The 23,594-nt window shown below is 33.4% G+C and overlaps 1 protein-coding gene across 3 annotated transcripts in view; it reads left to right on the forward strand.

Moving 5' to 3' along the window:
* Positions 1-23,594, forward strand: part of LOC136040092 (Golgi to ER traffic protein 4 homolog) — a 49,835-nt gene that overhangs the window by 11,908 nt on the left and 14,333 nt on the right. For all 3 annotated transcript variants that reach the window (XM_065724179.1, XM_065724180.1, XM_065724178.1), the window contains exons 3-5: positions 863-941; positions 8,276-8,370; positions 21,352-21,494. In XM_065724179.1, the coding sequence (XP_065580251.1) occupies positions 863-941; positions 8,276-8,370; positions 21,352-21,494 (317 nt within the window). The remainder of the gene's footprint in view (positions 1-862; positions 942-8,275; positions 8,371-21,351; positions 21,495-23,594) is intronic.

Here is a 23,594-nt window from a genome sequence, read left to right on the forward strand (position 1 = left end):
CAAGACAATTTTTCTTCTTGTTCTTCTTTTTAAGTGTTTGCTAATATATGAAGAAGTATAACTAAAAAAAACGGATAATGAATAGAGCAATGGATCAAGCTGCTCAAACTTTTCCAATAGAAGGGCTTATGGTGATTTCACAAAATATTAGATTTTACGGTTTGGAGATCAGTAAAATTTATGTGTCATTAATCAAAATGAAGCTCTCAAAGCTTAAAATTTGTCTTGAGTATTTTATCAGTTAAATCATTTCTAAGCTACCGAAAAACAGTCTTTTGCAAGAAATAATTGCCATTATGATAAATCTGTTATTTCAGTGTTAGTTATATGTTTTTAAACACTAATAACAACAAAAACGGTCTCTCTGGCAGCAGAAAAAACTGTTTGTTTAAATACATATTTTTCATATCTTGACTTACCGTTTTCACCCCTGGTTTTTGTATTTCTTGCCTATTTGTTTGGAGAAAATCTGTTTATATAAATGTCTCAGGGAATTTCTGTAAGAAAATTTATTATTTAAAAATGCTCGATAAACTTAGAAACAGTTTAAACTTGTATCTTAATCTATGGTTTTCATCTATTGTTTGTTAGATCTTCATTGAAAAAATAAGTGATCTATTTTATAGGTATCTTGGGCAATAAAAATATGATGAATTGATAGCTTTGGTTATGGATGGAGCCCTTCTATTTCTTGATAATCTGTTTATCTAAATATCTCAAAAAATTTCGTTTCAGAAAATTTATTATTTAAAAAATGCTCTAGAGACTTAGAAACAGTTTAAACCTGTATCTTAATCTATGGTTCTCATCTATTGTTTGTTAGATATTCATTGAAAAAAAAAATAAGTGATCTATTTTTTAGATATCTTGGGCAACAGAAATATGAGGAATTAATAGCTTTGCTTATGGATGGAGCCCTTCTATTTCTTGAAAAAGATCAGGTATTTTTTTCTCTGTTTTATATCTATTGCCCTTTGCTATCTATTATTTGGTCTTTGCCTGCATCTCTTTTTTATCTGGTAAAGTAAATACGTCTTGAAACATCAGGAAAAAGCGGAAATTCGAATTTTAATGACAAAGACCTTCAATTCAGTTTTTTGCAATCGTGGGCATCAGGTTTCAAACAGTTCAAAATAATAAGCGACTTGGCCCTATAGCAACCAACCCTAAAAACAGCGATTCTGATGAAAATTCAATATATTGTAAGAATTGCCTTTTTCTGTTGATTCTAAATATATAAAAATTCAGCCAGCAACAAAGCGTTTGAAGAATCATCAAGATACAGTATTGTTTGGAATATCAGGAGAGTTCCTCAAGAACGCGGGGTCGGTAATACTCTTCTCTATAGGCTAATATAGCACACAGAAAGGTTTCTGAGGGACTGGCGTGCGGGTATCATCTTACCTCCATGAAAAAGGAAGGTAAGCAAGTGCATATGCTCAAACTACAGAGGGATTACTCTTTTTTTAATTCCCGGAAAGCTCTTTAGAATGACTGCTCGACCAGGAATTTTCTTCGAAGGAAGAGGTGAATCCAACAGGCTGGGCTTATGCCAGAAAAGTCTACAGTTGAATAGAATTTACAATGTGGTATTTGGTGGAAAAGACCAAAGAATTCCGTAGAGAAGCTTGTAGTCTTTGTGGACTTTAAGACTGCCTTCGATTCGGTGAACTGTAAATATCTATGACTTATAGTCTGATTTCTCGTACTCCCAGCCAAATTTTGTCTACTCCTTGAAAATCTGTACGAAGAAACCGAGGGCTGCATCCAAGTGAATGTGAAGCGGAGTGCGTCATTTACCATCGAAAGTGTTGTCTGACAAAGGTGTGTTGCCGTCCCAGCATCGTGTTACTGACTCCTTGCAACAGCTTATAAATGCTCTGAATGTCCTGCTGGAAGAAGCTGAAAAAGTTGGGCTTGATGTAAAATGGCCCCCCCAAAAAAATAGTGACAGTCGAGCCGCCAGTCCTAGTTGTTCCACTGGAATTTATTTCTGTTGGTGGAGCCCACGTTGAAGCTGCTACTAACTTCATCTATCTTGGCTGCATGATTGCGAATGATGGCTCCGTGGACGTGGAACAAGGCAGCCGAATGGTGAAAGCTGTTTCTGTCGTCCGGGCTCAGTTCTATCTGTAGTTCTACCCATATTTATAGGCGTATGAAGATACACTCCCCGATGGGATGTAACACAAATCACCCAACGAATTCTCAGAGGGTTTGGGTGTCACCGTATATCACTGAAAGCCCCTGCTAGAACCATATAGAATTTGACCCCACATCCCATAGTTGGTTACGCCCGAAGGTTAGACCTTGGTCCAAATGGAAGGACATCCTTTGAAAGTTCCTCAGCATGGCCAATATTGCTGCTGTCGAGGCTCCCCTTATAGCAGTAGATATGTCCACCTAGAGGAGCAAGGTTGCTATTCCCTCTACGCCACATACCATGCGGCAGGAGCCTTAAGTAAGTCAAGTCCATTTTAACGTCACTCGTCAAAAGGTATGAGTCTGAGGAAATTTGCCCTATTTTCGAAAAAGGAAGAAAAGGTCCCCAAAAGGTCAAATGATCTATATGTTTTCTTACTTATTATAATAGTTGAACCATCTTTATGAATACGATCTTGCCTGCAACGTAATATATTTTATTATATAGAAGTATATAATGAATTTGACAATACTTTTTAACTACTTCCGAAGAATTGGCTGTTCATGCTGATTCAAAATATATAAAATTTGTCAAGTTTAATGTTGCCCGTCAAAAGCTACAAGCCTGGGAAAATGTGCCTGATTTTTGAAAAAAAGGGAAAAACCCGAAAAGTCAATTGATCTTAATGGAAATAACAACGTCAGATTAGGCTTATCAGAAAACCTCGGTTTTAGAGGTTTTAAGCCTCTAACTTAAAAAAATGGGGTATTTTGTATTTTTTGCCAGAAGAAAGATCACGGATGCGTGCTTATTATTTTTTTTCTTGGGGTGACTATATTGAATCAAGGGTCTTAGGAGATTGGTAGAGGGCTCATTTGAACGGAGATAAAAAAAAAATTCTAGTGCCCTTTTTAAGGGATCAAAAAGATTTGAGGGCAACTAGGTCCCCTTCCATGTCTCTTTCTGCTCCAAATCCCACATCTGATCATAGTATTGACAGAGTCATTTGATTCACCATACTTGAAAGGTCCAATAACTATGTATATGTGGATGACATGACCCTATAGCCGCTTGGGAAATTTCTGTAAGCTGTGCAGTTTGTTCATCGTCTATATGTAATATTTGGTTCTGCGAAATACTCTAGAATTTTTTAGGGGATAATTTTCTGTGCAGAAGATAGTTTCCTGGGATAATTTTCACGGGAAATTTTAAATGGAGAGGGGGATTAGCTAGTATGATTGGAAGTATTTTTGGTAAGAAATTCACCATAAAAAGCAATTTTTTTTTACTGAAATTAAGGAGCAACATTAAATACCTTGATCCACTTCGAAGTGACATAGCTTGTGGTATAGTCGACTATGGACATGGTGGAGTCTTATACAGCTTTCTTAGGCTCCTCAAGGAGGAAGACTACTCTGCAGCAGGTGTGTTTCTTAGGCCATTCCAGTTGCCTCCTTTGCATTGCATGATTGATCGCTCGTGCTTTATTGGATGAGGAAGGCGAAGATTTCCACCCACAATGACGGGAGTGTGGTAACTAGTAAAGGCATGAGTATCAACCTTAAAAGAATTGGAGTAATCCGTAAAGAAGAGATCAAGATAAGATGATCTGTTTGGGTCATGGTAGGTGTCAAATTTAGCTGTTTTTTTTTTATGCACTATAGGAAGAGAAAGATAATACAGGTTTAATCCCATCTTATTAGTATTTTTGCTACGAAGCCATATGCTATGATGAAGTGTCCATGGAAGATAATGGTTGACTTATACGGTCATGCTGGTAGGTGATAGTTCTTACCATTATAAAAGATAAACATATCACATCCATAGCAATTATAAAAGGCACTAAACATATAAAAATCATAGCCATAGTCATCGACATACAAATTTATGTGCTAAATTAAGGGAGGTTTCAAGGTATCTAGTATTCCGGCAGGTTGGAGAGCTCTGTATAGTCTGAATAGTCACAGAACCCTTTGTACGGGTCACCCTAACCTGTAGAACCTCTTTGCCTACTGAGTTTGGGAGATTCAGACATGATTCGATTATATGCTTCTGAATATAAACAGAAACATCTACTCCCCCATATTTCGCACGGTCGGTGTGTATTGGATCATGAGAAGCGTTTATCCCAGTATGACAATATCGCTGCTTTGTATCTTCTGGTTGAAATTGGTCTTGGCAATGTGTATAATAGATGATTTTAAGTTCAACTAATATCGAAACCAGTCGAAATTAATTGTGTGACCTCGTACATTTCATTGGGCTACCATAATTATGACCGTTTGGATTGTCTGGGGACGCACCAAAAGTTGTCGAAGGAAGGTCATTTTGATCTCAGGGTTATTTTGATGCATTCGAACCAGGTAACAGACGCCTTGTCGGGTGGTTAGCCCAACTCCGAGGGTCAGTGCATCTCCTAGATGGAGATCAGAGTTGATGCACCTTTACCCATCCTGAGCGTTGGAGGTGGTGCCCCTGCATAGATTGTGCTTATGTCGGGTTCAGAGTGGAGTGTTTTCATGACACCTCGCACCATTCAGTTTACGGACTAAAATTCTTTGGGACTGGGGAACCACGAGGAAGTTTTCTACGACGGTTGTCCTATTAATAATTGGTATTATTAATTGAGTCTCCGTTATAATTTTGCTACGTACACAAGAATACTATTTGCTCAATATCGGATTCATCAGGGTCTATAATTTTCTATATATTTTGCCCAAATTAATTTGTTTTCCAAGAGCTAAAGGGCTTTGCTAGAAGTATGAATTGCGAGAGGCACTTGATGGCCTGTGTAAGACACAGATAAACATTTAGTTATAATTGCTTGGTTGTCTAGCCAGTGTTTCTCTATCTGTCTCACATTTGCTGTGTATCTGTATTTAACGTGAACTTAGTTTCGTAACGATGAAGGAGAATTGTCGAGACCAATGCCTTGCGGAAACAAAATCTCGTGCGAATATACTGATATTGTGGCGGTTCATTAGGGGTTGACAAAGGGAAGAAAAAGCTTCTGTTTTCTATAGTTTCAGCTGTATACCAGTGTTGTAAGATTCACCAGTACAGAACTCGAAATAAGCTTGTCAACCTACTCCTGTTCCACCAGTTTTAATACTAGTGAAAAAAAAAATGTTTTATGCCACAAATTTCCCCATCTGTGTTCCAATGATATATTCAGTCTGTTCAGTCCTCCCCAATGTCGAGTATTCCGTGTGCTTCCTCTGGGTTTTAAAGAATACCAATATCATCAGTGTAGGCAGGGCTGCCGACCAAACGTTTGTGTCCAATCTGGACTCCTAGAATGGAAGACAGGGGATTGTTGATTACTTGATCAATGATCCTATCAGTATCAATATCAGCATGGATGAATCTATGCTGTAGTTAAAGAAGCTGGAGAGAGAAAACAGTCTTATTTTAATCAAAATTCATCCAAAAGTAGACATTTTCCCAAATTTCAATTTGACCATCGTTTTCGAGAAGAGTTATAAATTGTTCTGAAATTGAGCCAAGAAATACTTAGGAAAACTTAACTGATAATGGACTTTGATTAAAATTGATGTTAATTTAAAAGAATCCTGTATTAATTCAAATTTGAGAGCCTGTCGAATTATACTTCTTGTTAAAGGCTAATCTATATATCAGTGGCATTCGAGAATTGATAATTAGGTCTAATTGTTGTCTTTTTGCTGTAACTTCCTACCTAGATCATTGATTGATCATGATAAGTCTTCGTGATTTTGACAAACTTAAGTGGTATTGGATCGTATCCTAGACTTATCAACATTTGCTGATAAGTCATCAAGTCAAATGCGGGAATGCAGTCCGGGATTAGTAGAATCAGAGACAGGTTATGCCTTTCAATTGGCCGCATTATGAACCGACGCTCAAAGTAGTTGTCAGTGTAGTCTCTACCTGGTCAGAAGCCAGCTTGATTTTTGGGGGTTCTTGTCTCCCTTGCCTCCATAAAGCAGTTCAATATTATTTTTACAAATAGATTTACAGTTATGTTTATCCAGCTCATCCCATGGTAAGTTTTGTGCTCTGGCTTATTGTCTTTCTTCTAGAAAAGGAGAATGACTAATGTATTTGACTCTATGGGAGATGAGTGAACCCATCACAAATGTAATAAAGCTATTTAGTTGTAACTGTGGGCACTATTTGTGTAGTTCTAAGGGAAAGTTGTCTTTTCAAGGATATTTGTGGTTTTCTAAAACCTTCATCGCTTTGCGAATTAATTGAGATCTGGCAGGAATTCAACTTTGTTGTTTAACTTTGGCTCCACCTAGTATCTTATCAATGGTCTTCTTCCTTTTGAGAATTTCCGGCCTCTTCTTGTGGTCAGAGATCTCTTTATCCTCGCCAATGACACACCTCCTTTAGCAAAAACTATTAAGGTTGTAATATGAATGTTTTGGATCAAAACATACTAAGTATATTTTTACAAATAGTGTTTGGTTCTCACCAAAACCAAAATTCAAGGGTTTCTGAACTTGGTGGTTACAATTTTGGGGTTTATAGTGCCACGAAGGGGCATGGGCCCCCAGTTAGATCCCACTATAGATTTCAAAAAACGCCTTTTTTTAGTTATTTTCATTTTAAAATGCTATTTTTTTATTCTCATTGAAAAATGAAAAACTTTTCTTCCTCCTTAAGATTTTCAATCTGTATGTGCTTTATTTCCCCCAAAGTTGGTTTTTATGAGTTTTCATACCTCTCTCATGGCATACTGCTAATGCAATAAAGAAGTCCTAATCAGAATATGTCTAGGGCATATTTTGCGAATCATGGAAATTTTTATATTCTGGAAAACCAGAGTCATTAAGGAATTGCAATCTTTGTTGTTGAAGTGCCTAAAGTGAAGGATTTAGTTCTAAGGGTATATGGCATCGTTCATTTCAAATCTGAGGGGGATTTCACAAATAGAGGAGTCCAATATGAATAAGATTATATCTGTATCCCTCAAATAGTGTTCGATTTCAATCAAAGTTGGTATTTATTCTTCTAGGTTTATTGAGTCTAAATCGGAGTCCGATATCGGAATCTTAAATCTTACTTCTATTCCTACCATGGCTGATAGTGGTAGGTTTCTATCATTAATCAGCACGATTGTTACTATGAGTAAAACTTTTTAGGGGGTGCTTCTACTATCATTGTAAAATTATATTAATTTCCAACCGGAATGATATTAAACTGAACCAAAACTTTTCCTTGAAAAGTAGAGACCGAGTTTAAAACTTACTTAAACAGAAATTAGCTTATATGAAGACATTAAACTTGCCGAGCAGAAATTACTATGTATGACTTATGGCAAAAATCTCTCGATGCTTAGGACGATTATTTTCGTTTTTGTCTCTTTTTTTTCATTTTTAGACTGATATTTTCTTTGTTTGTCCATTCATTTGAAATGTGCAGTCTAATTTCTAATTTAATAATAGTAAATAAACACACTCACTTTCTTATTTTTTTATGCGGAAAATTCATGGTGTGCTAATTACATCCATTTTGTTTACCACAACCAAACAGCATCTTAACGTGGTTTAGACTCCCGCTCATGAATTATTTCATACAGCAATTTTTGCTCTGGCCGAGTTAATGTCTTGCATGAGCTATGTTTTTTAAGAAAATTTTCATGAATTTTTTGTATTTAACTTTAATAAAAATCACAGTTTTTTTTTTCTCCTCTACGGGAAAATCTGTATTTCATAAAGTAGTTCCATTTCATTTTCCACAACCGCAGGACAGTGTGGCGTAGTTTTGACTAATACACCCGAATTATTTGATAAATCATAAACCACCTTTTTCAGGGTTGTCCCCCCTCCATGATACAAAACCCCGGTACTTGCTGTTTCCATAGCCTTGGAATGATACCTGGAAGACCACCTCAGGGGTAACCAAAGAATCCCATAAAAAAGTTTTTTTTCTTTTTTTCGTGTTTTTTTTTAAAGTAGCCTTTTTTTTAGGAAATTAGCTTGCGTTAATGCCGAGCAGAGATAAATTTTGCATATATTTGTTTTTTATTTGAGGGCAATTACCCTGGCACCTTGATGAATGGCGCCCTATTACTAAGAGAGGTCATGTTCTGATATAGTATGCAATAGTTTAGTTCGGTTTTATGATTTATTTTTTTCTTTATAGCAAACGAGCGGTGCAGATTTAGCTATATTATTGCTAACAGTATTACAGAAGGCGAATAAACAAGCAGACGATCTGAAAGTGGAGCTTCTCTCTGGGTATGTAATTTTGATTCTCTCTGGGTATGTAATTTTGATTCTCTCTGGGTATGTAATTTTGATTCTCTCTGGGTATGTAATTTTGATTATCTCTGGGTATGTAATTTTGATTCTCTCTGGGTATGTAATTTTGATCACGACTTAATTAGTTTGGATAAATAGATTAAAAGGAAGGAACAGCTCTTTTGATATATTTATTAATATACAATTAATAATTAGTTTTTAATTAATTAAACTTCAATGGTCACTTTTAGCACCAAGGCTCCGTGGTGCAAATAAGGTTTGATGTAATGTCAGTTACCACTTTCTAAAAGAATCTCTTCACCTCTCATTATCTTCGTTCTTTTCGTCTCCTTCTGTAGTGCTCTCTCTTTTATCCAGTTTTTGAAGGTAACTAGACAAAAATATAAGTAGACAATTTTGTCCGCTTACTATACTTACTTGGCGATGGAACGCCATGTACAAAACAACTGAATACGGCGCTATGATCCAATTGGAACGGAATCCCTAGGAGCCACATCTAATGTAAGTCATTAGTAGGTTCGATCAAGCAAACGTTCTGCTAATTTGTAAGTCTAGCAGTCAAATTAAGTAAAATCTAGTAAAAAATATTAATGTATTTTTGTTTTTCTTTATTGTGGCTGCCTGTTGAAATTTTGCTGCACACAACAACATGAATTATTGCGGACTTGTGTGGTTTTTTGTGTGAACTTGACCCACTTTCTTCAGGCTAGATTTTTCAGAAAAAAAATAATGATAGCATGATAAGTTTCATAAGTTTTATTTATATTCTGTTTTCATGTCATTTTCTTTATTTGACATTTCTACTCCCAAAACCAGGAGCGAATCTCTAGCATTTTAAAGGGGGGACAAGAGGGGCTTATATCCAGATAGTCAAGGGGACGGGCTATTTAATATTTTTCCAAAGCCCCTTCCTCGATGATCTCATATACTAAAGAAGGCCCCAAACAACGAAAATTTGCAGTCACAGTTACTATAAGTGATAATTTTTTGGAGCGAAAACCTGAACTATCAAACATGATAAGATGTGAAAATGAACAACCTAGACCATCAGTTACGACAACACCAATACGGGCAGCTAAAGCAAAGGACATTGCTAAATTGACTGAAGTAAGCAAAGCAAAAATGAAGAAAATTGACAAATACGGTTAGAAGATATGCAACGGTCGGTATCAAAACGTGTCAAAATGAAAATGAAGAGTAAAGACAGGGGCGGTTAGAAGATAAACGAAAACGAGAATTAGAGCGTGTCAAAAATGAAAATGAAGAGAAGACATGTGACACCGAGCATGCGATCCTCAAACTGAGAAATAAAAATCTTCTTAGTGAAATTGAATTAACGGAAGCCATAATTTCCATTGAGGAAGTTTTTGTAGAACTTTTGTCTAAACAAAGTTTCAATCAAACAGTTCCTGGTAACGAACTGTAGTAAGGAGCGACCCGGATCAATAGTAAGCAAAACTCTAAAAAACGGAGTTTGATACCAATAGCTACATCCAAAGAATGGCATTTTAATGCTGATTTTAAATATTTAAGTTTCATCAAGTATAGCCTTACCCATCAAAAGTTACGAGCCTGTGAAAATTTGCCTTATTTTAGAAAAGGGGGGAAACATCCCCCAAAAGCCATAGAATCTTAACAAAAATCACACCATCAGATTCATCGTATCAGAGACCCCTACTGTAGAAGTTTCAAGCTCCTATCTACAAAAATATGGAATTTTTTATTTTTTGCCAGAAGGCAGATCACCGATGCGTGTTTATTTGTTTGTTGGTTTTTTGTTTTTTTTCAGGGGTTATCGTATCGAACCAGTGGTCCTAGAATGTTGCGAGAGGGCTCATTCTAACGGAAATGAAAAGTTATAGTGCTCTTTTTAAGTGACTAAAAAAATTGGAGGGCTCCTAGGCCCCCTCCCACGCTAATTATTTTCCCAAAGTCCCCAGATCAAAATTGTGAGATTGCCATTTTATTAAACATAGTCGAAAAACCTTATAACTATTTCTTTGGGGACGACTTACTCCCCCACAGTCCCCCTGGGAGGGGATACAAGTTACAAACTTTGACCAGTGCTTACATATAGTAATGGTTATTACGAAGTGTACAGACGTTTTAAGGGAGATTTTTTGGTTGGAGGGAGAGGTTGAGAGGAGGGTTATATGTTGGGGGAACTTTTCATGGAGGAACTTGTCATGGCGGAAGATAATTTCCATGTACGGAGCGCAGGATTTTCTATCATTATTTAAAAAAACAGTGAAAGAATATATATGAACAAGTTTTTTCAACTGAAAGTAAGGAGCAGCATTAAAACTTTAAACGAACAGAAATTATTACGCATATGAAGGGTTCGCCTCCTCCTAATACCTCCCTCTTTACGCTAAACTATTTTTAGTAATTTTAATTATTTATTCCGTGGCCATTGTTATTCAGGGACCATTCTTAAGGAATTGGGACAAAATATAAGCTTTAGTGTAAAGAGTGAGGTGCTGACGAGGGGATGATCCCCTCATACACGTAATAAAAATATACGAATACAGAAGTTCGTTACGTAAGCTAACTCGCAAGTTACGTATATCTTTTACTAATAAAAACGTTCGTAAAAAAATTAAAAGTTTTAGTTGCCTTTTTAAGTAATCAAAACATTGGAGGGTAACTAGGCTTCGTCCCCTGCTCCTTTTTTTCTCAAAACCATTCGGTCAAAACTATGAGAAAGGCATTTAGCCAAAAAAGTTAAATATATAAATTTCGTTTTAATTATTCATCTGCGGAGGGCCAAAATCAAAACATGCATTAATTCAAAAACGTTCAGAAATTAAATTTAAAAAAAACAAGTTTTTACTGAAAGTAAGGAGTGACATTAAAACTTAAAACGAACAGAAATTACTTCGTATATGAAAGGGGCTGCTCCCTCATCAACGCTCGCTCTTTACGCTAAAGTTTTTTACTTTTTTAAAAAGTAGAGTTGAGAGACAGAGTAAAACTTTAGCGTAAAGAGCGGGGCGTTGAGGAGGGAGCATTACTGGGAAAGAAACAGGAAAAGAAGTTCATATATCTCGAATTACAGTGGACTCTAGTAAAGATCAATTTGAATTTACTATTCAACGACATCAATTTCTACTTCGAATCGCATTTGCAATGACAATACATAAGTCGCATGGGCAAACTTTTGAATTTGTTGGCGTTGACCTTAGTTCTCGAATAAAGACATCCAATGGAAATTTAGAGATATATTTTTGATTCAGCGTAGTTGAAAGGTCCAATAACTATGACTTTGGGGATGGCATTTCCCCTACAGAAGTAGTATCCCCAAGATGGTTTTTGCAAGACCCATAGCCACTACTCTTTTTTCCCCTTAATGACTTAAGATTACGTAGAAGGTCTAACGATGACCCCTTCAGGGCAAGATGCAAGTGCATGTTGCGTAATAGGGAGTGTTTTCCAAGAGACGCAAGTGTTAATTACATAATCGGAATTCTTCAAAAAAACTACGAGACCCCGCCAAATGAGGATTTCTTTGGTTGTAATGAGAATGTAATAGAGTTTGGGTTATGCTTAATAGGGTTTGTTAGACTCCGTTAGTCAAGCGGGGAAGTCCTGGTTGTAAAAAATTGATCGTGGTCCAATATTTACAAGTGAGGGTGACGTAATCGTACGTGCCTTGCTAGATCTGCTTCAGTATTGAAAAAGAGTTCACTGTATGAACATCAAGGATTTTATTCTTCAGTAATAGATGTTTTTACTCAATTTGATATTGAAGGCGCTAGCAATGGCGAAACGAAGCCTAGAGTGCCTAATGTTGCAGTAGGAAATACAAGAAATTGCCGGCTAACCCTAGAATGGGACGAGATGTTTGCACAATATGTTATTTCATCAAGCACATTAGCTAGGCTAGCTGACTGAAGGCAATAAGTTCGGTTGTTTTATGTTGTGAGATTTTGCTTGATAATCAAGTACCTCTAATTTCTAATAAAGTCGGAAGAGGAGTCATAATTTGCAGCAAAAGTGAATATAATGCATATACACAGATTACGGGAAGGATTAAATGCATCAGTGAAATATATTGAAGACAACGATTTGAATCGATATAAAAATAAGGAGTAAGTTTGTTAATAGTGAGAAAGAATCCTTGTAATCGGTAGTGAGAGTGTCAGGATTTAAAATGACTGGATTTGAGAACCAAAAAATCATACGAAATCTATTGGCTTTGGAAAAATGCTCGATTCTTGATGAGGATTTTCTAGAGCTATTTCTTCAAAGGAAAATGTTTTCTCAAAGAATGTTTAACCATATAATGAGAAATGAATCTCCATGTTTGAACTATTGAATGAAACTTTTACGTTGTGGCCCAGATGCATTTATTCAATTTATTGATATATTAATTGAAATAAAACATAACGATATTGTGATTATTCTTTTAACCACTACCTAGACAGCCATTTTGCAAGGCAACAACAAATAAGTCAAAAATCTTGTCTATACATGTTTTGTGACGTCACTCGATTCCTCCTCCTCCTAGAAGACATTTGTTTTATTGATTACAAGTCAGTTTATGTCTAGCAGTGGGACAGTCAACGTTGAAATGTTTTACATATGTCCATTATGTTTGTATACGTTGAGCAGTTGGTCATCCTGTATGAATTGTACAATTGTTGGTGGCTGTAATGAAAAGTGTAAATTATGCAATTCATGTGAATTGTATAGAGGATACGCAGTACAAATTAAAGACTGTAATTCCTGCCTTGAAAATGTTTCTGATCCCCACATTGGAGGTTTCCTATGCTCCAATTGTCACTACGATAAATGCGATCAATCGGAAAATATTTGCCCTCGTATGATTGCTAAAAAACTAAACGTGATTCCAGTTTGTTTTTAAGAGACTGTTATCGTCTAAATTTTTTTTTAAGAAGAACCTGATTTATGATTCAATTCTTGGAATAATAAGAGAGCCTGGTTTTTACGACATCACTGTGAAGATATCAGCTACTATGATTATAAACCTACTGATTTTGATTTAGCTGTTACAGAAAGTGATTCTTCATATGAGAATTTTATACGTAACATTGAACCGAATAAGCAAATTGAAACACGCGAATTTTATAGTATGAATCAAAATAGTATTATGGACTTTACGAAGAGATATAATGAAACTGAAGTTACATTATATTGTAGAAAATGTGACCCTGACTTCGTGTGCCAAGATGAATACAAGCTGAATCCTGACGAGCTGCCGGCGCTTATCAAGAAAAATGGTTACATATACGTGGAAGAAGAAATCTAAAGAAAGTAGAGTTTTGTACATACAAGCTTTATTGATAAACAATATGACAATCATATTTAAAGCATTTTACTCTTAGGGCACTGAAATTCACACAGGCAGCAGAGAATGTTTTCAACTAGAGAATCGTCCAGTCGAGGATCATCATCATAGTGCTAAGATATTCACTGTAAGTATATCTGCGACATCAAAAAATAAAATATAATAGTGCATGAAAACTATAACTTCTTGAGACCAACTTCTAAAATTTATAATCGCTTCCGATTTTGAATAATAGATTTTCCACTTTGCTAAAGAATGGTTTTAATGTGAGTTGTGTAGAAAGCAAATGGTAGGCCAAAAGGAACAAAAATTCAATAGTCTTTGCTGTTTGAAAGATCCATAGGCAATGCCCCATCTTTACAGTTCATGGGCTACTGTTAACACTGATAGGGATATTGTTTACACTTTGGATATGGTCAAAGAAATCCAAGTATATGTAATAATACTGGTATTTAGACATTTAGGGATCCAAATTGAATACATTGATTATTTATTTGTGTTCATGATCCCGAGTGTAATAGAACACTGCTATCAGGGGTAATTTTCCAATAGATTTCAAATAGATTTAGTGAGATCAATGCTAAACCCTCCTCCAATGATTTTATAAAGGTGCACTCTAAACATAGTGTGCCCGTTACGACTATAATCCTTGAGTACCGGACAAATCCAATACAATGATAACATGAGCTTTGCAAACATTTCTTCGGTTATACCATTTTCAAATAGTTGTTAATCTTGATCTAAAGATTGCATTGTCAATTCATATATGATCCTGTAGGATTTACCAAAAGATAAATTGTAGAGTGGAATCCCTTTTACTTTGCATACAAGAGAGGAAAATCTAAACATTTCAAATTTAGGTGGAAAATCTGTCCGTGATTAAAAGGCACCTGCATTTTTTACAAAACCCAAAGAAAGTTTTAAAGGAATTTTGCCATTGATAAATGACGAATTGGTACAGGTACGTGTACCCATAGTAATGTCGTTGATTCGTGATTGTAGTTTAATATTCATATCCAATAACCATACGTCTCAATTTCTTATAGGGCGTTGGAGTCATCAACAAGAATTGTATATAACTTGCATAATTAGAAATATTATTGCTTTTGCTCACCGATGTTCCATTTATGTAGACACTGATTTGTTTAACCAATTGTGTATTACACAATTTTCATAGGATAACCCCTCTGCTGCACATGGTTTTCCATTGTTAGATATTTTGACAATGATGTGCACATCTATAAAAGTGGATGTCAAATTTATGAAATAATCCTCACTGGAATAAATTTGAAAATGTACATTTTCAGAGAGCGTTTGTTGTGGATAAAATTGTTCACGGTAATAAAAATTACCGTCGCCAATCGCCAAAGGATTGCGTGCCGTACCTGAGATTTTCTGAAACGCTCTCTTTAAAGTCCTTCCCAGAGCCCCAATCATGTAGTATAGAGGACGCAAAACCCGTGGCAACCCATGCAATATATTAAAAATTTAGGGTAGTGCAGAGCAAAACAGCTTAGCAAACCAATTGCCGAGACCGTAACCGGACAAGGAGGAACGACCCCTGTAATAGTCCATTTCATGACCCAACTGTCGTGGTCCAAGACAAGAAACATAGCAATCAGTGTCAGAACAAACAATCTACTTTTACCTACTTATGTATACTTATAATCTACTTATATGTTTAATTAAAATATAATTATTATTAAAATAGGATAAATTAATCACACGTGTTGCAATTTTGGCGTTGATCTTAATTTTCGGAATATGAGCTCTACCTACTTTATTTTTACTAATTTCAAATAAATAAATTTTAACATTATATTTATTTTCAAACTTATAAATGTCTTGAATATCCATTGTAAAATTAGTAATCTCTCTAAAGTTGAAATAATTTTCATGTTTTTTCATAGTTCGGTAGTCTGTTTGCATGATTTATAGTTGGATGAAGATAAGCGAGTATTGACAAAAGAAAGCATTTATTATCATCATTTTTTGTATTAATGCAACCTTTTTTATTTTTTAAAAATTCAGGCAATTCTTTATCAGTATCTCCTACATAATTTGGTAATATTATCATTCGATAATAAATTACATCGACTCTTTCAAACTGTAATCCTGTTTTGGATGTATTCTATATGACTAATTTGTGTATATTCCTGTGATTACTGTTTAGACGGCCTTGTTCGATGTCACTGTTTTTATTAAAAATCAAGGAATAGCTATGATAATGGATACTTCAGAGTTCTTCATTATCCTTCTGAGAATAAAATATTACGCTTGTTGTAAATTGAACTCTGTAACTATCTCTATCACTCATTCAATTTCTGCAATCTCTAACAACAGAGTCAAAAAATGGCCCAAAATCAGCTCCATTTGCTTTCATTGAAATATTAACTGTAAGTGATTTTTTTTTCTAATCCATTGAATGCTTCGTTATGATTTCTAGCAGTTGGAATCTGTTTTGATTTTTATTAAATAATTAAGTTTAATAATATCTTTGTTCTCTAAGTGTTAAATTGATTTCATAAATCTGAAATAGTTTTGTTATTTTCTATTATATCACTTTCTAACCTTATTTTTAAACCTGGAATAATGTTCAATCTGTAGGGTTTCTTATCATCTCGACGCTTTTCATTACGCTCTAACTCAATCAGATTATCTTCAAGTAATATTTTATCATTATGATGATTTTTTTTATTTAATAGTTCATCTTTTCTATCAACAGCTTTTATATCATGGTTTTGCGGCTGTGCGTAATTCATGAATTGTGTGATGTGATAGTTTATTTTTTATTTTAACGAATTTGGATCTTCGTTGTAAACAAAGTTTTTATCACTTCTGCTATGTCAGCCATTTATTCGGCGATGTTTTATTAAACAAATTCTCCAGACTTCAAAATAGTCAAGCCTGGGAATTCTATTGCCTTCTTTTAAGTGATATTTATTATTTAGAAAATTTATCTAATAATTTCAGTCTTTTATAAAATGGAAATGAATTTACAATGTAAGATTTATTGTTTGCGATGTAAAAAGATTGCTGCAGTTACTTCAATGACTCTAGCAGTGTCGAAAAAAATGATGTGCCTATGATTAAAGGCATTTTCAAACTATGCGGCTGCAAGAAAAATAATTTTTTTGTAAAGGAATCAATAAACAAAACCCTGGGTAGAGCGAAAAGCTGAGTGTAAGAAAATTGAAGATGAGCTTTTGGAAGATAAGGATTTAGAATTATATTACTCTAATTTTTCAAGGATTCATGGTTTACATAGGAAATTAAAAGAAAATGACTCTGCTGGTTCAGAAGCTAAAAAGCTTTCTTATATGGAGTAATTTCTGTTCGTTTTAAGTTTTAATGTCGCTCCTTACTTTTAGTTCAAAAAAACTTGTTTTTTTTATTTAATACCACAAGTAGGAACTGCATTGTTTTTAAATGCAAATGATATGGTCGAACGATTATATAGTCTAATAGGTAGTAGAGTTGCTGTAAAAACATCAGATGAGGTTAGACATGAGGCTTTAAGTTTGTTAGATTCCTTATTAGAAAATAAAATATTAAAAAATGAATATAATACAATTTATCAAAAGAATTTTTTTCTTAAAAAATATTCTATTAAATGGGTTTTATTATTATTGAAGGTAATAAAAGTGAAATATGGTAATTATGGCATAATATTAGTGATAAATTTTAAAACAATACGTCTGAGTTTAGAAAACATTAAGATGAATAATCGATAAATGCTGTTATACCCAATGGTATGTATAATGACGAGTGTTTCAATTACTTTCTAAGTCAATACTTTAATGCTTTTAGAGAAAATTGTGCAATGACTGTTGCATCTAATCCTGAAACAATGAGATTCGTTATATTATTGAAAGATAATTATAAATTTTAATGTAATAGTGATTTAAGTATTATTTTAGGTTTTGAACATGATGTTATATTATCAGATAAAGTTAATGACGGTGCAAAAGATCCCAATATTACAAGAAATGTGGATAAAATTCAAGTACATGTACCATAGTCAACAGCTCAGTCGTTAATGGGGTTAGATCTGATGTAGTATGGACATTTGCACCTGATACTAAACCAGGTTGCTTGATCATAGAAATTCCTAAAGAAAGGCAAAATCTGAAATCGAAAAGAATGTATTAATTCTTTGAAAATGTCCATTACAGTTCATATAGGTGGACTTATCGATTTGAATAGTGATAATGCTGGTTATGTTTTAAATTTGAAGCAAGCATAATAAGATTGAAAAAAGTTTAATGGTTAGTGAATTAGTTTTAAATCAATCTTTTTCTTATAATTGATTGTGGAAAAATGTTTAATAATTTCTTTTACTATAATAAATTTTGATCAATAAAAAACAATTGCTGTACACAAGACAATTCGGTAGTGGTAATGGTATTTTCTTTAAGAAAATAGCTAACTCAGAATTCATCAAAACTTCCCTGAAAAATATAAAGGATGGATGTTTGTCAATGTATACTAATATGATTTGACCTCAACTAGAGTTAGTGAAAAATAGACATATTGAATATTGGAGAGGATTCATTTATTTAAATAGAAAAGAATTAGATGATGTATTTAGAAATAAAAAAAATGATGAAAGAAGCTTTTGGGAATGATAAAATGTATATAGATAGAAGAGGTCGAGATCTACTAAATGCGTTGATTACAGGCAAAGGGTTAAAAAAATTTAATTAAATATTATTTGATAAATTTCTATATAAATATAAATGGAGGTTAATGAAGTTGCTGCTCCTTATTTGCAAACATTTGAAAAACCTATTGTTGATGATTCAATAATGAAATATGAATTTGCAGAAATTGGAGAAACAAATGTTAATGTTTCAGAATTATCTAATTTTAACTTTATAAAAAAAAAGATTTAGAATCTTGGATCCCTCCTGGTGATAGTTACCTTCATGCAAAAATAAAAATGACCTGAGATGAGCTGTCAAATATGAGTGCTGAAGATATGACTACTTTGACAAATAATGGGTAGAAATTGTTTAGAAATGCTGAATATGTCATTAATGGTGAAGCAATTGAATATATTGATTATGTTGGTATATTAACAACTGTTGAAAAATCCATTAGAATTGTTTGATGATTATTAACGAAAAGCAGCCACAAATATATTTTGGTATAATTGGTTCATTTATAAGACGCATACAATTGGTTCAATTACACAAGAAAGTGAGTTTGTAAGTATTTTAAACCTGCTGCAAAGGCACTTGAAAATTCAACGATTAAAACAAAGACGAAAGATGAATTTAACAGTTTTCTGTTAAAAAAATACAATAAAACAAAAGACGGTCATTAAGTTATTATGTTCTTACCATTAGAGAGGTTATTTGGATTTTGTCAAGATATAATCGAGTGTTTCGAGGTGTTACACGCCAAGTTGCGTTGAAAAGGAATAGTAACAATAATATGATTGTAAGAAAGGGTTTTCAAAATTTTAAGTAGATATAATGTATTTATCTTGGAGTCTACCAACATTAAATCCTAGTTTATTCATTAAAAATGAGTTGAAAGGTAAACTATTTAAATAGAGTTTATTTATAGATTCTATAAAAATAGAGTTTATTTGAATTAACATGGGAAGCGTGTAATACTTATAAAAGTGGTAATAAAAATGCCAAAGAATTGACATGGGGAGTAGTTTCTGAAAGATATAATACAACAAAAATTGTTCTAGTATTACAGAATACAGAAAAAGGTGATAATGCTTCACAAAATAGCATGATAGTTGATCATATGAATAGAATTGAAGTGAAAGTGAATCGATATAAATATTCCAAGAAGATTTAAAATGTGATTTTACTAAGAATAATGGTAACTATTCTGATGCTTATCCAAGATTTTTACATTTAGGTTTCAAACATCGAAACTTTAATAACGGAACTATTGTTAACTATAATTACCTTAAAATAGTATATCCATTGTTTTTTTATGTTTCAAAACATTAACCTAATATTTATGTATCTGGATCAACTGCTGTTATAGAAATCGAACTTTTGCTAGATGATATGCCTGGTAATTCATGGAATATTTACTGCGTTATATTTTCAGAAAGTAAAGCAAACATGGATGTTATTGATCATAAATTACATGTTAATCTATAAATTATTTCCAGTTCAAAAGTATGAAAAATATATTAAACAAGTCTAAATACTGCTCCAATATAGATTTTAACACATAAATAAAACCCTTCTTACTTTCCTCACTATATTCTCGAAGACTTTAAGAACACAAACCATCTTTTCCTGGAATGCTAAGGCTATGCACACCATCTAACCAAATAATGTGTAATTACTCAAATTGTTCCTGACACGTGTTTGGATTTCTTTCCAGAAATCTCTCAGCGGTGAAAAATATCGGGGAAGAAAGCTAAAGGTCATTAAAGGAAAAAAAATTATTTCTGAGTCAGAAAATTTGTTAAATAAAATTTTTTACTAATCAATGGTGAAACTTTTAAGTGAAATAAAAATGGAAAATAAATATAATCTAACTATTAGGAAAGGAGATTTAGACATTGGATTGGAATAAACGATTTAACCAATGAAATATGTTACAATTAAATATGGAAAGAAAATCGTTATTATTTTTTATTTTAATGGTGAAATGGTTAGTCTATTTGCACCTAAGCATTTTGATTCTAAAGCAGCTGATCTTCAGAACAAATTGTTTAAAAATTAGATAAATGTGTGACTTTAAAGGCTATAGAAAGAAAAGGGAAAGATAGTAACAATTATTTAGATATTGATAACGAACAATCTACTAAATATTAAATCATATTAAATTATTACTTTTTCTCATTAGTATAGGAAAAATGGAATATTATTAATCTTTTATTTCGCAAATTTATCAAATTCTTATTTCAAAAGGCCTGTTTTAATCTTATAGCTCATGATGGGAAATTATAAAAATGTTGGAAATTATAATTTAAAATGTAGTGAATTAAATTGATAAAAGGGTAAATTGATGGGGTGATCTAGGTGGTGCCTAGAACCTGTGTTCATATTGTGAAAAAGTATAAAAATGAGACCAAACTTTGATTTCCAAGGACCGGTTTTTCATATTGAATTTTGGAATGGGAAATGTTCAGAATGTTTAATATTTGTTGTTATTGGATGTAAAATGGACTGATAATGATGTAAATTGATAGGGTGATCTACGTGGTCCAGAATCAGCAATAACTATGCTACTTGCTCCATCATAATGGGCAATTACTATACTACTTGCTCCATATAAATCAAAGCATAATTTAAAGTAAATTTTGGTGCTTGTTTATTATACCAACCACGCTATTGTTCTTGATTTGTTTAAAACTGGTTTCTCTGTGTGCACTCGGATATAATTAGCTTAGCCTGAGTAAGACAAATTGATATGCAGGTATATATTAATAAAGTATTTACTATATAGAGCTGGTTAGATTAGGTTAGGTATCTAGTATAATGTGTTCTGGGCGGCCTTCTTTCTATAAGTCTGTTGTAATTTCCATAATATTATGATTAACTTAACTTCTCTTCTTGAGGGTGGTTGGTGTAATACACAAGTACCTTAATTTATTACAAATTCTAAAGTTTCTCCTGTTAAGTATATTTTAATAACTATAAATTATTCTTATGTTGTAGATTACATCAGAAAATGAAGCCAGACTTGGCAGAACGCCAGACTTTTTTATCTAATGCCCTTGCTTGGTCAGGTGTAAACCCAGCTACAAATACAACTGGTCATCCAGATTTACACAAAGCTTTTGCAAAAACATTTTGGAAAGGTGAGTGTTCACAAGTAAGGCCCCCGATAGGGGTAAGATAATTAGATTTCTTTAACAGCTTAACATTAAATTTAAGGTGCCACAGGATAAATAATGCTGTGGTGGCACAGTGGGATTTATCTCTGCTTGATACAGGACCTTGTTCTCGATCTAATGTGCCAAAAGCCTGGAGTTGTATGGAAACAATGCAGTAATTTTAAACTTCAAAAGCGTATGCATCATTATATATTCTTGGAAAGAAGTGTCAAATTTGACGTTTTGGTCATAAGCCGCTCAACAACAACCGGAAGTGATTAATTTTATTCATTAAAGCCAACAGTGTCGTTCAAATGTATTTCAGGTGGAGAATAGCTGCAAAAAAGTGCAATTTTGTAGAAAGTAAAATAAAAAGCCAAGCTGAAAAATTGATGATGCACTAAAAAAAAAAAGAAAAAAGAAAGAATAATGTAAGCCCCAATAATCTAGAAAATGAACAAGTTTGTGACTTATTCAATTAATTATCACTTACATACACATTTGCATCGAAAAGAATATTGGCTAGACGTATTTTGGCAAATATTTATTACCATTAATTAATTCATTCCGTAATGATTTAATAAATTATGCAATAATTAATCATTAAGCAGATTATTTCATAAATCAATTATTAAATTAAGGAATAACCAAATGGATTATTATAATTATTTCAGCTCAACTGAACTTTAAAGCTGAAACATAATAAGTTTTTTCCGTTGAATCTTAACGCTGGCACTTTGGCAAGGGTTTGAAAACTAACTATACAGCGAAACAAATAATTGAAGAAAAAACGGGTTTAATTTTTTTAAATAAAGCAGTGACAACAAAATAAAATAAAAACTACACTTTAACTAACAAAAAATAAAAATACTCCGAATATTTCGGCCCCACCTCCGGGAGCCTTTCTCAACGGAAAAACAAAACAAAAAGGGAGAAAATTACAACAATTTAAGACATTTTAAAAATGCCACGACAACTAAACCAAAGTAAAAATATAAACAATCAAATATAAAAGCAACAAAAACTCACATTTTAAAACAAACACTCCCGCACTTGACTGTAACTTTAGAAAAAACTGCAATAATTGTTTCTATTGGCACTTTCCTCTGCCACAATCGCTGTATAAATGGGGATATTTTAAAACAAACACTCCCGCACTTGACTGTAACTTTAGAAAAAACTGCAATAATTGTTTCTATTGGCACTTTCCTCTGCCACAATCGCTGTATAAATGGGGATATTTTAAAACAAACACTCCCGCACTTGACTGTAACTTTAGAAAAAACTGCAATAATTGTTTCTATTGGCACTTTCCTCTGCCACAATCGCTGTATAAAATCTCTCCGACATTTTGTCTGCACTTGGGCTGCAATTTCAGCCAGCCCTTTGGCTGGCTGAGAACTAGTAAAATAAATAAAATTGAATGCAATGATGAGCACTTGGTAAATATGTACACGAACCGTCGGTTTAATGGGCAACAACGATATCAAAAAGCAAAAGATTTTATACAGCGATATTTAAAAAAAAAAAAATAAGCTAGGAATCCTCATACTGTTAAAAAACAATTCTTACGTCATAATATCCAGAATATTCCTAGTTAAAACATTTTATAACGGATGCAGCCGGAGAACCTTTATCTTCACTTCTTTCACTGCTGTACAATTTTTTTTTTTTTTTCAATTTCTGAAAAATAAACGTGGATTCTGTTACGTTTTCCCATTTTCAAACGGTCTTTGCATGTAATTAAACACCATCAGTGCCATCTAATTATTTCTTACAAAAACATAACAATAGACATATATTGATAAATTAGATTAGGTTTGGTTGGATGGCGTTTCGGCGTTTGTTTATAAACGGTTTTCAAGACCTAGAGAATAAACACAAATATTTAGAAATGTTATTGAAAAACTAGAAATACAAGGAAAGAAGTGAAGATAAGGTTCTGTCGCTGCTAAATGTGTTAACTAGGAATATGCTGCATATTATGAACTAAGAATTTTTCTTAACATGTTTCCTTATGTACGGCTGGTCTCCTAGACTTGTACCTTTTATTTTACTTTTTTTTCCATGATACTCTTCGGATTA

Source organism: Artemia franciscana, chromosome 20 (genome assembly GCF_032884065.1).
Source record: "Artemia franciscana chromosome 20, ASM3288406v1, whole genome shotgun sequence".
NCBI classification, from domain to species: domain Eukaryota; kingdom Metazoa; phylum Arthropoda; class Branchiopoda; order Anostraca; family Artemiidae; genus Artemia; species Artemia franciscana.